This window comes from Musa acuminata, chromosome BXJ3-7, assembly GCF_036884655.1.
Source record: "Musa acuminata AAA Group cultivar baxijiao chromosome BXJ3-7, Cavendish_Baxijiao_AAA, whole genome shotgun sequence".
Classification (NCBI taxonomy): Eukaryota; Viridiplantae; Streptophyta; class Magnoliopsida; order Zingiberales; family Musaceae; genus Musa; species Musa acuminata.
This window is the reverse complement of record NC_088355.1, coordinates 4,205,160-4,221,764: the sequence shown is the minus strand read 5'-3', so window position 1 is coordinate 4,221,764 and position 16,605 is coordinate 4,205,160. Positions and strand designations below refer to the sequence as shown.

The 16,605-nt window shown below is 42.9% G+C and overlaps 2 protein-coding genes, 1 long non-coding RNA gene and 1 pseudogene across 4 annotated transcripts; 3 read left to right on the top strand and 1 right to left on the bottom strand.

Moving 5' to 3' along the window:
• Positions 1-159: 159 nt before the first annotated feature.
• LOC135642850 (ubiquitin-conjugating enzyme E2 32-like) lies at positions 160-3,289 on the top strand (annotated as a pseudogene).
• Positions 3,290-6,438: 3,149 nt separating this feature from the next.
• On the top strand, positions 6,439-9,131 carry LOC103990536 (uncharacterized). 2 transcript variants are annotated; one of them, XR_010498118.1, is made up of 3 exons: positions 6,439-7,447; positions 7,751-8,542; positions 8,870-9,131. It is a non-coding gene; the product is annotated as an uncharacterized LOC103990536 (long non-coding RNA). The 2 variants fall into 2 exon arrangements; XR_010498117.1 differs by having other exon boundaries at positions 6,439-8,542.
• A 368-nt stretch (positions 9,132-9,499) lies between these two features.
• On the top strand, positions 9,500-11,633 carry LOC103991086 (probable glycerol-3-phosphate acyltransferase 3). The gene is made up of 2 exons (XM_009410447.3): positions 9,500-10,541; positions 10,625-11,633. Exons 1-2 carry the CDS (start codon positions 9,879-9,881, stop codon positions 11,474-11,476), a joined length of 1,515 nt encoding a protein of 504 aa, XP_009408722.2. The 5' UTR covers positions 9,500-9,878; the 3' UTR covers positions 11,477-11,633.
• A 427-nt stretch (positions 11,634-12,060) lies between these two features.
• On the bottom strand, positions 12,061-13,347 carry LOC135642020 (transcription factor JAMYB-like). The gene is made up of 3 exons (XM_065157789.1): positions 13,119-13,347; positions 12,812-12,941; positions 12,061-12,710 (listed from the first exon to the last, which is right to left on the bottom strand). The coding sequence occupies exons 1-3, from the start codon at positions 13,288-13,290 to the stop codon at positions 12,194-12,196; spliced, it is 819 nt and encodes a 272-aa protein (XP_065013861.1). The 5' UTR covers positions 13,291-13,347; the 3' UTR covers positions 12,061-12,193.
• Positions 13,348-16,605: the final 3,258 nt, after the last annotated feature.

Below are 16,605 nucleotides of genomic sequence, written 5' to 3'. Positions count from 1 at the left end.
CAGTAGGCGAACTACCTGATTGGCTACAAGTTAGCAAACACAATTAGTAGCAGTTGAGCCATCATACTCCACCACGTGGCCTACGTAAGCGTGTGTCCAAATGGACAGGTGCCGAAAAAACGTTGGTCGATACATCGAATTGATCCATGCTCTGGCGTCCGAAGCTGCGCCTCCTTACAGAGTGCAGGAAAAGCATATACTCCGGCGGATTATGGCGGAGGAGAAGTACAACAGGAAGAACACGGCGGTAAAGCGGATCCTTCAGGAAATGAAGGAGATGCAATCCAATGCCTCTGATGACTTCATGAGCCCTCCGCTCGAGGTGGTGATTCCCAATCCCTGACCGGAACGCTAACCCTCAGTTGCCCTTCTTCTGAGGGAGGGGTATATCATGGGAGATTCTAATTACCGGCAGATTACCCTTTTAAACCTCCTGCGTTCATGTTGCTAACTGTAAGCTTTGTTCTTAGCAATAACCTCTTCATGAAATTGTGTATTTTCATATTTGTGTCTCTCATTCGTTTAATTGGTTCCCCAATCTTCGTCTCAGCCAAATGGCCGGTCCAAAACACAAACGAAGATTTGCTTAAGCATATCAAATCGTCATCCTCAACACTGACAGCATCATGGAGTGGTATGTTCCACATTTTTATGTATATTTCCTTGCATATTTTTGGTGATTCATTCTAAAACAATCTTGTATTGGAAGCAAAGAAGGAGTTTGAAACTAAACAAGATGCACAACCACTCTTTGTTCCATCGTGTTTACACTATCTCCTGATCCATGACATGTTTATGGTGATTCATTCTAAAATGGAATTATCGTGGATGCAAAGATTATCTTCTGAACCATGATAATGGAGGCCTATGATTAGGTTTCTAATTGCACTTCATAAATTATTGTAGAAATACCACTTTTAGAAACTACAGCATATGTATATTACATATCTTTTGGTTATAGTTGCAATAAATTGGTTCACTTTATGGAAAGAAAAATAAAAATTTGCCCGTATGTGGTGTTATACAAATTCATACTGCCAGCACATGGTTTAAGAAATGATTTTAAATCCACTTGGGCCTAGGTCTCTCCACTCGAAGGCTTGTCGTTACCTGCTTGCTGTTATGTCTAAATGCATAAAAGGCACATGGAGTTGGGTCTGGAGACCAATTCTTATATATGATGGGATAAAGCTCCTTGTAGTAGTAATTAGGTTCCTTGTTCCATCAAATTTGAGATTTACTACCGTTTTAGGGATTAAAAACCCAATTCACATGGCTATCACATGTGGTAATACTACAGATGGATACTGACATGCCATGGCATGGACAGACCTAACTGTAGGTGGGTTAAATGCTATTTTTCTAAAACCATAAGTGGGTGAAATTGGCTTTGATCTCAACCTGGTTTCTCCCATATATTTTTGCACCCTATTTTGTTGCTTGCCTCTAATCTCCCACATTTTTTGTTAATCAGAACTGTATCTGTTGCCTTATTTGCAAAAGATTATGTACTCATTGTACTCCAGCTTATGTTATTATTTGGCAGCAATTGATGCAGTCGAGCACCAATTTTTCGTAGTTTGCTCTTATTTCCTGGTTAGTATACTACACGAGCTTTGTGCTATGCTAATTTGCTTTTGTTTATAAACATGTCATTTGGCATTTTACCTACTGTGGATAATAATTATTCTGTTGGAATTTTTGCCTAAATTATGGATCTACAGTTCAAATTTTGGTTTGTGGAATGTACTCATGCTCTTTACATTTGGACAAGTGGTTGATCTTGCTTCATGAAAATGTGGTAATCAAGATTCTTCATCGCAAGTTTTGCATAGGAAGTGATATGTGGAGTTGAATGGGCTTATGGGTGAATGCAAGGTTTCATGTCAGTCTGATCGGTTGTTAAAACTGATACCGGACCAAGATTTTAATTTCTTGGTAAATATTTGCGTCATGTTGATTGTCGCTTGCAACTTGTACATGAGCCAGTTTGTAAATTGTAACTTAGCCTATCAATCTTTTTTTTTTTTTTTATAATAACTCTTGGAGAAAAGAGAAGAGATTTTTACTTTCTTTCCTTTTGGATGCAAGGTGAGAAATGAAGGGAAATAAAATATTTTCTCATGTTTGGTTTGATAAAATTAGAGAACAGAAGAGGAGAGAAATTTTATGTAAATAATAAAAATAAAATCTTTTCCCTCCATATTTCGCCAATTTCCGAGAGTAGCCAAAGAAGTGCTAAGGACCTTTCGAGAAATCTAAAAATAAAATGTGCCACTTAATTGCTTAAACTGCATTTATATCATATTCAATTCACTATATGTCCCCATTTTTTCACAAACCATCGGTCTATTAAAATACTTTGATTAATGCAATTCTTTTGTCTTGCTTTTTCAGTTCGGACAGCCTCAGTAGCCCTAATTGCTTTCATGTCAACAAAACCTGATGGGGCATTAGGGTCACTAGAATACACAAAGGAAGAAAGGCATGTTCTTGCCATTAGGTCACGGGAAGCAACTCCCAGATTTGGCACCCGAGTGGCAGAAACTCATAGATGATGTATACTCTGATCTCTTTTGAATTAGATTTTATCACTTGATCTGATGTTAATGATCCTTATGTTGATTTAGACTTAGATTCATCAGTACATGCTTAGCAAACCACCAATTGTTCCTCAGCTGTCATTGCCATTAACCATCAATGAACAACCAATTGCTCCATTGAGTGAGGACCCTCAAACAAATCCTACTAGTTCAGAAGCTGTAGCACCAGTTGAGCGGCCCCCAGTCCCAGAACCAGATAGGCCTGTAGAAGATGTGAGGGAACTTCATTTAAATGCCGCAGCTGGCCACATAAGAATAAGCTTCAGAGTGAAGATTTCAAGAAGGGTACCAGCAACAGTCACGAATGAGCAGCCTCAGAGACGTGAGGCAAGGGTTCAGATGCCACTCCTAGATGAATGCTTGTTCACTTTGGCTGCCATCGGGTTGGCCACCGGTATCATGGTAGTCTTAGTATAGAAGTTTCTCAAGTCAAATGGGCATGCTCAATACATGGATGCATCATAGACTTGTATGTCTTGTGGCACGGCTTGGTCATGATAATATTTTGCAGTATAAAATGTTTGTTTCCTTTTTTTCTGACTTTTGTTTGGTTAACATTGTTTCTGGCCATAGATGGCATGCATATTTTTTTCATATTCCACGAGTCAGTGGATAATCTTGTTCCCTACCAACTCTGTTCTAATGAATGCCCTCAATGCATTGTGGTGGTAACAATGTTGATGCAATTTTACATGGTCTGCTTAATATGTGATGGATTTTCCAGCTAATTTTACAGCTTGACAATCATAAGTTGATTGATGGTTCAAATTGCTATTCAGAATGTTCAGTAAATTCCAGCCAGCACTGAGAAGAGAAGATAGCACATTGCTTTGCTTTCTTTCCCTCCAGTAACACTGAGAGGATCAATCTGACTCCGTAAAAAACATCATGTAAGTGTTTCAGTATGAATTAATGCAGAGGTCAGCACAAAAATTAGTCATTGAGGTAATTTTCTCTTGCTAAGCCAACCATTAGAATTTGTTTTCCAGTACACATCATGAGCTATTGGTAAGTAGTGATCTTCCCTTTTCTTTACCCTTGTTGGTCTCCTTTGTAATCAGATCAGTGTTTCTTTTTAGGTTGAAAGAAACTTTGTGGATGAAGAAGCCAACTTGCACTCATTGGCAGAGTCCTCAATGAGCAATAAAAGACACCTCCAGATAGGAGCAGCAATCATTCAAGCCACCAAGCATCATGATTTGCTCACAGAGAGCAATTCAAAGAGTCTCTGATGCCCGTCACCTTAATATTGTCGTTTTCTTGGTTTGCTGCTGACCATTCTGCAGGTTTCTGCAAGGCTAAGTCTTTTCCTTGTAGCTTTGGCTGACCGTCACTTGTTGAACAGCAATGACAACAAACAATCTGCAGTTTGCGTTCTTAGATCAATAAAACAAAACATTCTTAAAGTCCAAAAATTACTATGTTGATTGCTCGTGACATTATGTAATTCACCTGTATAGTGTCTCCATTTTTTTGAAGACAATAACACAGTATGTTGGTATGATACAAATAATGTCTAATCTGGTAGCTCTCTCCAGCACCAGTTGCTCATGGCCAACAGGAGATCCAGACTCATCAATGTCAAACCTTAAACGATGAGTCTTGTTTCACTTGGATACTGTGAAAGAAGATGTTCTTACATGCATTCTATTTCAGAATTACTCTTCAACTTGGCTGCCACTTCATCTGTGTGTTTAACTAAGCTTCATTTCCTCCCCAAAGCCCTGGCTAGATTTCACTAGGTCAAAAGTCTGGGATATCCTTTTCTTGCACCAGACATAGGGGTTGAAAGCTTGGTAACTTGGCACAAAGTTAGTCTCAGCAGTGTGACATGAAGTGTCATCGCATGTGTTAATGCGACCCAAAAGATAGTGTGAAGTGTTAGAATTGGGTGAGAATGAGTGAGTGAGAGAGAGAGAGAGAAACATAAATCTGGTTAATTAATAATCCATGTCCAACAAAATGCTACACTAATTTCATTGCTCATATACTTCTTAGTCATCAAAACATTCATGATTGCTTGGTCCATTCCAGTCCATCCCCTTAAACTAATATATTGAGCAGATGACGACCACAAAAGCTTCTACAAGCTGCTACATCATCATATAGCTTGATCTTTAAGAAATCTCACAGAGAAGAAGAAACAAAGTAGTCGCACATCATCTCAACCTTGGTCACAAGGGAACATCCCCTCATCCTAATCCCCAGTGAGCAAGATTTAGGCTTCTTTCTCCCTTGTTTCCACATACATCAGCAAACATGTACAGAGGTGCTGCAACATCTTGTATCTTAATCATTCGAAACCCATCATGGTCCCCTGTAGGAAAACACAAAGTGAAGGTGGCCGACGACCCAAGTAGTTCTCCTTCGACAAGCCAACCTAGCTAGAAGATGGGAATCCTTTTGTCACCTCCAATATTGAGCTGGAACGGGGGAGGAGATGAAGGCCCATGAATCAGAATACAGTGAACCGAAAGGGAGAGGGAATAATCCAGGGTGTTCTTGCGAGGTCACGGAGGTGGGGCGCGGGGAACAGCGGTGGCCGGTGCCTCACTGTTCCCTTATTTGATCATGTGCATGCATGTGCAGTACGTTGGGAGAACATGATCTTTGACGCAAGCAAACCCTGTCCTCCCCACCTCATCACTCTCTCTCTCTCTCTCTCTCTCTCACACACACACACACACACACGCAGTTATATATAAGTTTCCTTGTGTGTTACTGGGTCGTGTAGCAATCCGTCCTCTTCTCTCTCTCTCTCCATCTTTCTCGCTCGCTCTTTCTTTCTTGAGACATCCATTTACATCTGCAAGCCAAAAAGATCGGCGACGAGACGCCGATCTCAAGAAGGTTTGCTCTTGGTTCTCCGGCCATGCATGCCCGAGTGCTCGGAGGAAGGAAGCAGATGGCCAGAACCAAGAGGGTTGGTGGTGCAACCGTAAGATGGACCGGGAAGCCATTGATCTCGAAGAAGAGAACCGCACGAAGCAGAAAGGCCATGAGCTGCATCGAAAGGAAGCTCGAGGTGCTGCAGGAGCTGGTGCCCAACGGCCCCTCCGTGCAGGAGCTCGACGGGCTCTTCCGTGAGGCTGCCAACTACATCGTGAGCCTGCAGGTGCAGGTGAAGGTGATGCAGATCCTGCTCGATGAACTGTCGCCGAAGGTTTCCGATAACTAGTCGATCCTCCTCCTCCTCCTCCTCCTCCTCCTCCTCCTGCTGCTGTAAATTTGCAGTGGCAGTGGCGAAGAGTATCACGCTGTGAGCTCAATGATTCCTTTTTTTGGGGAATGTAATTAGACGTTCGTCGATACATGTCTTCCAATTAAATCGTGGACTGTTGCGTATAGAATGAGAGTTGGCTGTGCTCTGGTCATGTATTCTTTGGATTCCAGTTGGGAAAGCATGAGAAAAGATCTAAGAGTTCTATGTTTTCTTATCTATGTGCATGAGATTATAGAATCCTCTTATCGGTCCACATTTGCGAATGTAGGGTTCTTAATGACCGCATTAACTAACTAACACCACGATTAATCGACCAAAGCTCGCTGTCAAATGTCCCACGGATCAACCGCGTAGGTGTCAGGTTCGTGTTGGATTCGATGTCGGGTCGGGTTAGGCTTTTCTGTAAACCGGATCGAATCCATGTTATGTTCAATTGAAGATTCGTGATTCCAACCCAACCCAATACAACCCGATCCGGCCCAATAAGATTGGATATTCGGGCCATTCGGCCGCCAGCTTGGGTTTTTGGGTTGGCCTTTACTTAAGAATCAGAATCTAACACGATTCGTAAAGCGTGACGGACGCAGATTACGCGTTGAATGAGCCGCACAGATCCCGATTCCGGATCAATGGGTAGCTCGACATCACGTGCAACGGAAGAGGGTTTAGGGTTCCTCGGTGTCCGGTGCAATGGAGGCGAGCTCCCCGGTTGGATCCCGGATTCGAACTAAGAAGAGTCTGAATCCGGTCGACTCCAATCAACATCCCAGAAATTTCTTTCCATCTCTTCGTCCGATGGGTTTCCTCTACAACACACCTCGTGATTTGTTGCTTAGAAGGATATCGTGATCACTCTGTTTCTTGTCGAATGGAAAGGATATGTTGATCCCTCTTATTCGTGTTGAATTTGCTGAAGTTTATGTTTGTCTGTTGTCATGTCAAAGGAAAGTAACAGGATCTTTATTAGTTTCAACTTTGTTATCTACATTCCAATTAGATGCGCTTGCGAGACGAGAGGATTCTGACTGGTGTTGGCTCATGCTTTTTCTTTGAGATAACATCGTCAAGTTTCTAAAAATTATACCTTGATTGGCAAAAGAATTCATAATTAATTGTTCTATTTGGTTTGCTTCTGAAAAATATCCGACAAGTATCATTATCTGATTCATATATGATATGGATTCCACATGCATTTTGAATTGTGTATGTTCTGTAGATTGCTCTGAAGCTGTATATTTGTTTTGTCCATGGGATCAACTGATTATTTCCACATGGAGTTTGGGCTTCTCTTTAGAGCCTCTCTTTCCCTGCTCACTTTATCATGTCATCATGTTGCTGCTCTGTTTTTCAATATTGTTACAAGAAACTATTCCAGTCTGTAGAATAATTTGATTATCTTTGTCCTTTTCCTATCCTTCTCTTCTTTCCTTTTCCTATCATGACATTTTGCTCTTCAGCTTTCATGTCAAATAATGTAACTGATTGAAGAAATGCTTCAATAACACAGTATACTGACCAAAAGATTTTGGCAGTTGAGAGGAAGTACCTTGAGGGGCAACACAAGCTGGTGTATCAATTTGAAGATAAACCTCACTGCAGATCTCCTTACCTTTTCAGAAGTGTAAGCATGACAAAGTCTTCCAGTGTTTACTGATCAGGTTCACATGGGTGCCCGTGATTCAGATTTTGGTTCAATAACTACCATTTGCATAGTTAGCCTTAACTGAAACTGTTTATTCAGTTGATAGAAATATAAATAGATCTGCTGGATAGAAATATAGAGCTGAGCATTTATATATTATCATTTTGTCTTGCTTCCATCTTTCGTTTAAACATCCCTCCATCTTTCATCCAGCCATCGACTGGGTCATTGGCTTCATCTGATTAGAATCTTGGCTTGAAGTTTGTCATTGCTATTGGACAGGATACATCAGGAGTTTTTCATGATGTATAGATTCCAAAGCCATGGACAAGGGAGGTTTATTGGCACTGCAAAAAATCAAGCAAATTGGTCATCAAGTTATATGCATGAATGGCTTTGGCGCATTAACTGGCCATCATAAATTCATGATGATACATTTCTGATTTGCCATTGCAACAGGATCATGAGTTGTCTCAATCTGAAACTGAGCTTTTACCAACTATCAAGCCTCCAAGAACAGGCTGTGGATCTGTGCAACAGAAGCTACCACATGCAAGTGCAGTCCCCATCGGACTTCTCAAGAGGTCTACGTTTCATTTCTCCCCTCCAAGAACATACTTTTCTGAGTGTACAGTGGGGTGCAGAGCCTGCAGCGACATCTACATCCAGTCTCCAAATCATTATCATGTGTTTTTTGCTTTATGCCTTCCTTTTCTGGCGAGATTATGGTTGATTGAGTTGTGCCAGCTGATCAAATTGGCTCATCTGTTTCATCTTATGGCAATCCACGTTTCTGGTGGTGTGGTTTTGCCAAGTACATAGGTTTTCTGCTGCATGGAAGCCATCCAAAGAAGCCACATGGTAGCTGCATTGCTAATTCAAATCCGGCCTCATGGAGTTTTCCTCATAATCAAGAATAAAAGTTGAAAAGTCTTTATGCTGACTCAACTTGAGAATGATACAAAGAGATTCCTTGTCTTCTATAAAGATTAGTACCAAAGTTTTTTCTCCTTGGTCAACTGGAGGACAGCCAAGTATTCACTCACAGTGGAGCCCAAGCAATAAGTGATCAAGGTTAGGTTTCTTTCAAGTTGCTTGCAGGTTATGCAGCGTGGAATGCTGCTATGATAAAATTCAGACTATTATGATATTTATATTGCAAAGTGTGTGGCTTATGTGACAGTGTCAAAGAAAAATGGTTCATGTTTCAGAAATTTAAACAATTTTAATCAGTAGCAAGGTTGTTAGTAGTCATTGACTAAATCCTTCATTCTTGAAAGCCACATCTTGTGTTGTTTTTCCACCTCTTTTCTTTGCTCTTTACTCTCTTGTGGCATGACCTTCAGATAGTTGTTATGAAAGTATTTAGTTAGGCTATGAACATAATTCTGAACTCAGCAGGAAAATGACTCCCTCGTAACTTCCGGCTTCACAAGTCAACCAGCACAAGAGATGAAGATAGTACATGATGGCCTGATGATGAGAGTAACGAGCATGATCCAAGAATCCAGCGCTAATACAGCCCTCAGATTTGTTACTCTGCTTTAAGTTCAGGACTTTTGTGTCTCTTTGTTAGCCAAATTCCTGTACTTTGGAAAGAAGAACTCTGCATTTCAACTACAACTGGGCTCCAAATTATAAAAGCCTAACTACTTTTCTGTGTTATAGTCAACATGAATGATGGAATAAATTCCTTGGGATATCTTGTTGTGTAGTAGATTTGAAATTTCATATAAAGAGTAGGACAAGGTTTGGATGATTGCAACAAAGAGTCATCCTTTGAAGTTTCTCATTCTGCTCTGTATTTATCTTGTGAACAGGCTTGCAAGACCAGTTACAATTACTATCAAGAATTCATGTTGACGCTACAAACTCATATTACATAACTGATGTGATCTATATATATCTGACAGTTTGACCAATCAACCTATGAGCCAAAGCCTTCATCTTTTTCTTATTCTTATGCGCAATATCTCCCTCTCCCTTCCTTGCCATCATCCATTATTCTTTCCTGTGAGATGTAGTTGATCAAGAGATAAATTACAGTAACACCACGTTCTCCATGTTTGAACTCCCATGGAGGTGTCTTAACGCCTACATCACAATCATTTGATCTGCTCGATTCATGGCGGACGTCTCGCCACCGAGACTTCCACGGAGTCCTACTCGCCATCAATGTCCTAACTAGAATTAGGTCGGGGTGGGTCATGTTTGCATTGCTTCCGTGGATGATCAATGGATGACTCTTCTCGCTGCAACTGCTATGGGAAAAAGGGCCCTGAAGAGAACCGCGATGGCCAGTGTAGACATGTTTGAACAACTCGCCAGCCATTTGGTCCGAATGGCTCTATAAATGCCAGCCGCCTCCTTGTCAATCTCATGCTAGATAAGACACAGAGAAAAGAGGAAGATGGCATCGAAGTCCTTCTCCAAGTTCTTTGCCTACTTCTATCGTTTTCTTCTGCGGAGACTCAGAAGTGCCCATGCAACCCACATAAGGTTTCAGAAGTGGCCTCCTCTACCTGATAAGCTCTCTGGCCAAACCGTAGTTTGTCACATGGAGGGAGGCCTTCTGAGGTCTTCTTCCATCTTCCCATACTTCATGCTCGTGGCCATGGAAGCAGGAGGGTTCTTCAGGGCCCTTCTCCTCTTGCTATTGTACCCTGTGATTGCCTGTCTCGGCCATGAGATGAGGCTAAGGATCATGGTAGTGGTCTGCTTCTGTGGGCTGAGGAAGGAGAAGTTCAAGTTAGGGAGGACTGTGCTGCCCAAGTTTTTCTTGGAGGACGTCGGCATGGAAGGGTTTGAGATCCTGAGGAGGAGCCAAAGGAAGGTGTGCGTCAGCGCAATGCCCACGGTTATGGTGGAAGGGTTTCTGAGGGAGTATTTGGAGGTGGAGGTAGCGGTGGGGAGGGAGTTGAAGGTGTTTGGTGGGTACTACACCGGGTTGATGGAGAAGGACAGTCTGGCCTCAAAGGTGTTGTTGGGAAGAGAGAAGGCAAGGGAAGCCGATGTTATTGGATTTGGAGGCTATCCGAACTCTGTTCATCTTCCCCTCTTCTCCCACTGCAAGGTTAGACGAAGCCTATAAGATCTTCCACGAAGACACGACCGGCACAACCTATTACGTACTAAATCACATTTGTTTCGTTGCAGGAAGTGTACTTGGTGAGTGAAGCAGACAAGAGAAAATGGCGTGTTCTACCAAGAACAGAGTACCCCAAGCCCCTCATCTTCCATGATGGCAGAATAGCCTTTAGACCAACCCCAATTTCCACCCTCTGCATGTTCCTGTGGATCCCCCTCGCCTTCCTCCTCGCCATCGCGCGAGCTGCCATCTTCATCTTCCTCCCCTACATCTTCTCCGTCCCCTTGCTGTGCTTCATGGGCATGCACTCGAGGGTCATCACCTCACCGCGGAGCCATCAAGCCACGCGGCGCCAGCTCTACATCAGCAACCACCGCACCCTCCTCGATCCCCTCTACATCTCCGCTGCTCTCGGTCACCATGTCACTGCAACGACGTACAGTGTCAGCCGTATTAGCGAGATGCTGTCCCCTATAAGGACCGTCAGGCTGACGAGGAACAGGGATCAGGACAAAGGACTGATGAAGAAGCTGCTCCACGAAGGGGCGCTCGTGGTGTGCCCCGAGGGCACTACCTGCCGCGAACCGTACCTCATCCGGTTCAGCCCGCTGTTCGCGGAGGTAAGCGAGGACGTCGTGCCGGTGGCACTGGAGTCCCGTGTCAGCATGTTCTACGGCACGAGCACCAGCAAGCTCAAGTTCTTGGACCCGTTGTGCTTCCTCATGAATCCCTTTCCTCGCTACGTGGTGGAGCTCATGGATAAGGTGGCCACCGGCTGGATCGATGGGAATAAGTGCAGCAGCTGCGAGATCGCCAATCATCTCCAGGGAGAGATTGGGAAGCTCTTGGGTTTCGAATGCACTAGCTTTACCAGGAGAGATAAGTATCTGATGCTCGCAAGCAACGATGGGAGTATTTGAGAGGGACGCCAAGGGCCGATGGAGCTCCACGTCTCCCTCCCCCCCTATAACCAGTAGTAGAAAAGAAACACTTTTACGTTGACAACTGTGCAGACAAAATACATGTATTATCGAATCAAAACGATATAATAAACCATCAAAGTCTTTATGATCTAAATTAATTATCATCTTATAAAATATATCGGATGAACCAAATGTCACGCCCCGCGTTGCTTCTTAGAAGCACGTTTCCAACTTGGCACCTCATAATTCCATCGGTCAAAGCTCATGTTTGACTTGGGATCCGTCTCCATCGGGCTGATACTTAGTCAACCCTTGTTGACTAATTTTACCTCATCGCGAATCACTTTGAAGCCCAAACGTGCGTAGAAAGTGGGCGGTAAGAAACGCCAAGCGCTGTGCAGGAGCACGTAGGCGTATCGCCAGCCCATGCACGAGTGGATAATCGTAGAAACTGTGAGAGTGGACAGTGCAAGATGCCGTGCTCTTGTTGTTCAAGTGTGTGGGGACTCGTTGCTACTTCCATCACATCCACACATATGGGAGACGATGCGCATGCAGGTGAATCATGCGGCCGGACAATATGACAAACAGGCGGAGGCCATGGTAGACTTCCTGCTAAGTCTGGTAACATTAAGCAAACATAAAACTGCTCTTATGATCGTCTCGTTCGATCGTCAGCTCCATGACGAATTGCAACGATAGATCCAATTAGATCTACTGATTCATGGACCAACTGTCATCCACAGCCCACAAGTAATCACCGCTCAACAAGCCCTCTGATTCCCATCCGACGTTCTCAAGCTCGTCATGATTCAGGGGACAAGGCAGCTGGGACTCGGCCCACCCATCCCCACCGCCACCGACACCGAGCATCTCCTCGCCACCCTCGATCATCCCGCCGCCCTGTTCAGTGATCGGAATCGAGTCCTTCGACGTCGTCGACGACGACGACGACGCAGCCGTCTCCTTGCATGCCGCGATCGCCTGCTCCGGCTGCCCGAACGAGTAGGGCGGTGGAGGATGGCCCGGGGCGGCGATGGGGCCGACGTAGGAGGCGGAAGGAAAGACGCAGGAGGCCGCATGGATTGGTTCGGGAAGGCAGGGCGTCCACCGACGCCGCGCTGCGCCGCCGGCGTCGCGTTGTTTGGCGTGCTTTTGCACCCGAGTCCTCCAGTAATTCTTTATTTCGTTGTCAGTCCTGCCCGGTAGATACCGTGCTATTTTGGACCACCTGTTCGGGGATAGACATACCATATAAGTGCGTAACACATATCGTATAGATGTATATACAGTGTTTATGTACGCTGTATGTATTAGGTTAGTATGGCTTACCGATTTCCCCAGCGAGAGTGGAGGTCGAGGATGAGAAGATGCTCCTCCGGAGTAATGTTACCACGCCGAACATCCGGGCGGAGATAGTTGAGCCATCGAAGCCTGCAGCTCTTTCCAGTTCGCTTCAGACCTGCTCCAAAGAAGGATGGCAGATCACATCAGTACGGGCATGTGGAACAGAGAGTTAGACGCCATTCTACGATCATGAATACCTTGACAAGATACATGCCAGTGATACAGAGAGTTCCATTATCTTAAAGCTCAACGAGTACAACACGAACACAAATAGGCTGATCGAGGTACGTACCTGCACGACGAGCGAGGGCATTCCATCGGCCCTCGCCATGCTCGGTGACGTGTTCGACGAGCACGATGTCTTCTTCCACAGTCCACGGCCCTCTTCTGAGCTCTTCTAGCTCCATCTCCTCGCTTGGTGGTGATTCTGCGTCCCAAGCAAGCAGCCTTTTATGGACCTCCATTCCTAATTCATGGTCTTTCTGCTTTGATAACTACGTAGCAAAGGATAAGTTTGACTGGAAGTTCAAGGACGAACAAGAGAGATGATGGATGAACGGGGACAAGATCGAAGTTATCAGATGAAAAGGATACAAGCATGGGAAACGAGGTGTGTGATGGACGTGCAGTAAGCGGCAACGGGACGAGTGTTTAGTCAACAAGTAGGGCTCAGTTCGACAAGCTAAACAGTGTGGGGAGGTCTCTAACTCTGACTTCTCTTTGGCTCTTTCCTTTTGTATCCTCATCTTCTCTTCTTCTCACCCCCATCGTTCCGCACATTCCATTACTGTTCTTGTTTTCTTTCACAACCTTCGATTTCTTCGATGTGCACATCCAAAAATATGATGGTTTTCCATGTTTTCCACCTTGACCTTTCGAATAAAGATCGTGGCCTGTCTTTTTTGCTTCTCCAATTCAATCAAACACAAAGCGAGTTACATGCGGTCGATCGCCACAGAGTTGCGTGCCTCAAAGTTTCATGAGACTTCGAATCAAACATAGAAAGCTTGAACCCACGCTTCGTGGTCTCCCTACCTCCAAAAGCGAGCTATACAAGGACGAAGGTGACGGTGAGACGAGTGACACGGAAAAGTCAGCTGTAGTAAGATTAAATGGCTTCATGATTCCCATCTTACAGTTGTGAATGAACACTCTTATTTCCTCCTGGGGAAAAATCTGGCTCTTCTTCTTTCTTTTTCCAATTCAATTAAAGGATTGCTGTAGGAATAATCTGATTCTGATACCAAATTAGAGATCAAGGGAAGGAGATTTCTCTCTATGCAAAATTAGCACGAGATAGTAGTGTCATTATAGACACTGTTTTTGCTTACTTGTGGGATGCCCAACAAGTGACTGCCTCAAAGTCTCATATCCCCAAGTCAATCACATAAAGCTGAGAACGATGGCCAGGAAATTGTGAGCGCTAGGGTTCTTCAATTATGGCCATTGGGTCAAACATAGAGAGATAAGCCCCACACGTCGTGATCTCTCTTCCTGTATATACAAATGCTCTTCAATAATATCCATGAATTATATTAGTCACTGAATTCTAAAGGTATATATAAATGTGTTGTTCTGATATCGCGTATAATTGAAATATATATTATAAAAAAATAAATATTGTCAACAATCTAATCGTGATATGATAGACATTTCATCATCATGTGATCGATACATCATCTTCACATGATTAACACTTCATCACTATATGACTTTGAATATCTTATTGTAGCGTAATCAATATGTTATCGCCTTTCGAAAGTTATAACCTTATCGACGATTCATCAAACGTCAACGAAGGCAATATTAAACCATAAAAAAATTCTTCAAATATGTTTTTTCGACTCTCTTCTAACACATTTAGCGTTTATGGTTTTGATAACTATCCAAATATATAAAATTAAAAAACTAATTTGAGATTCAATAAGAATCCTATGAATACGCCCAATATAATTTTACAAGATTCATCATCATTCTTTAGAGCTCAACTTCGGAATCTTCTCACCCATCACCACCTACGTGGAGTAAGACATTAGTTGACTCCGAATCGATGTACTAATTGTACAATCAATAAACTTTTATCACCCACCATAAGTTGTTTTTTACTTCTGCATCCAAAAAAGACCTCCACACTGAACCGTAATCAAATGGCTACGATCATGTGCATTGCACGTGAATCAGGTTCTGGTTGGGCCGAAAGCCCAATTACTTTTGGTCCGGTCCGGTCCGGTCCTGCATTTGGCCCAACCGAAACATCGACGAGCGTACGAAGGTCGAAGATTGCTATTTTAGTTTGAAATAGATTTCTAATAGCTTGATATTTTCAAATGCATTCGCAATGAGTTTTCTTGTATAGTTGTTTAGATTATAAGACCTCACTATCAACTTCTATATTTATATATTTGTAAATTTTGGCATTACATGTGTTGGTGAACTGATGTATCGTGACTGATGAGTCAGCACGGCCTGATCCACGGATCGATGTCGGGAGTCAAATTGTCAGTCGAACGGATCGCCGAGATTGATCGACCATACGTCGGGATGCTGGTGCGGGGATGTTCGTTGATGTCTCTTAGTCGGGACGATCATGCTCCGGGGGTGTCTGCTCTCTTGGACAGAAGGCCCTAGGCGCCGATCGAGATGTCAGATCCACCTGGAGGAAGGCGCCTCTACGGTTGCGTCTCGGTGGATGACCGCTCTCCTACACGGAAAGCCCTTATCATGTGGTTGCTAACTTTGGCCTCTCGATGAGTGAGTTAGTGCTTGATTCTTTATTTTTTTGCCTCTCGCTCTTGGCCAAGTGCCGACCAAAGGTTTTTATACTACACGAGGTCGATCATATACGGATTTGACGTGACGCCCGATCCTTCAGAGGCAAGGAGGTATCTCTATGCGGTCACTATCCCGGAACACGCGAAACAGGACATACCGAGGAATGCCTCGGTATGAGTCTTGGCTTGGCGCATGAGAGTGCTCTTTTTGCTGACCTAGCGGTGGCATGGCGTGACGTCGATTGTAATGTGGCCAGGACCAAAATATCACTTATCAACATGGATCCAAAAATTCTAAATGGCATACGTCAGAAAGTTTGTAGGTTTATTTCATTACGATGACATAAGTTCTATTATCTCTATTTTGTATTTCCTTTTTGTTCTTTTATTTATATAGTGATGCATACTATCATATTTATATAGTAACGGCGCACAAAAGCAGCGATTTCTCATGAAAAATATCATATTTTACTTTTTCTTTCCATATGTTGTTTTATGTTTTCACATTTTGTGCATAGAAAATATATGTTTTCATATACTAATTTTTTTATAAAAAAATTCTCAAAATTATCATAATTCGATGTTGTAAGATAACTTCGTTGGATATGGATCATTGATTTAAAAAACCTAAGATAAAATTAATAATAATACATCGCATAGCTCAAACGTTACATAAATAGTGTTAGGATCCATTATCAATTATCGTAATCCGATCTGATGTGATAATTTACACATAACTTCATCGAGACATAATTGGAATTTTATAATAATAAATCAAAGTCTTTATCCGGTTTGATAGAAAAAATTATTCTCGAATGAAATTATAATCTCTTGGTTTAATGATAAAAACAGATTCGATCATGTGGATGTTGGAAATTTTGTAGGCCAATTCAAGATGAGATAGGTTTAATGAAATTATTACATACGCTTTCTATTTATTTATTTTGTTATTTTATTTAATTAGAATTTTTATTTTTCTTTTTTAATTCAAAGATTGAAATGTCCCAA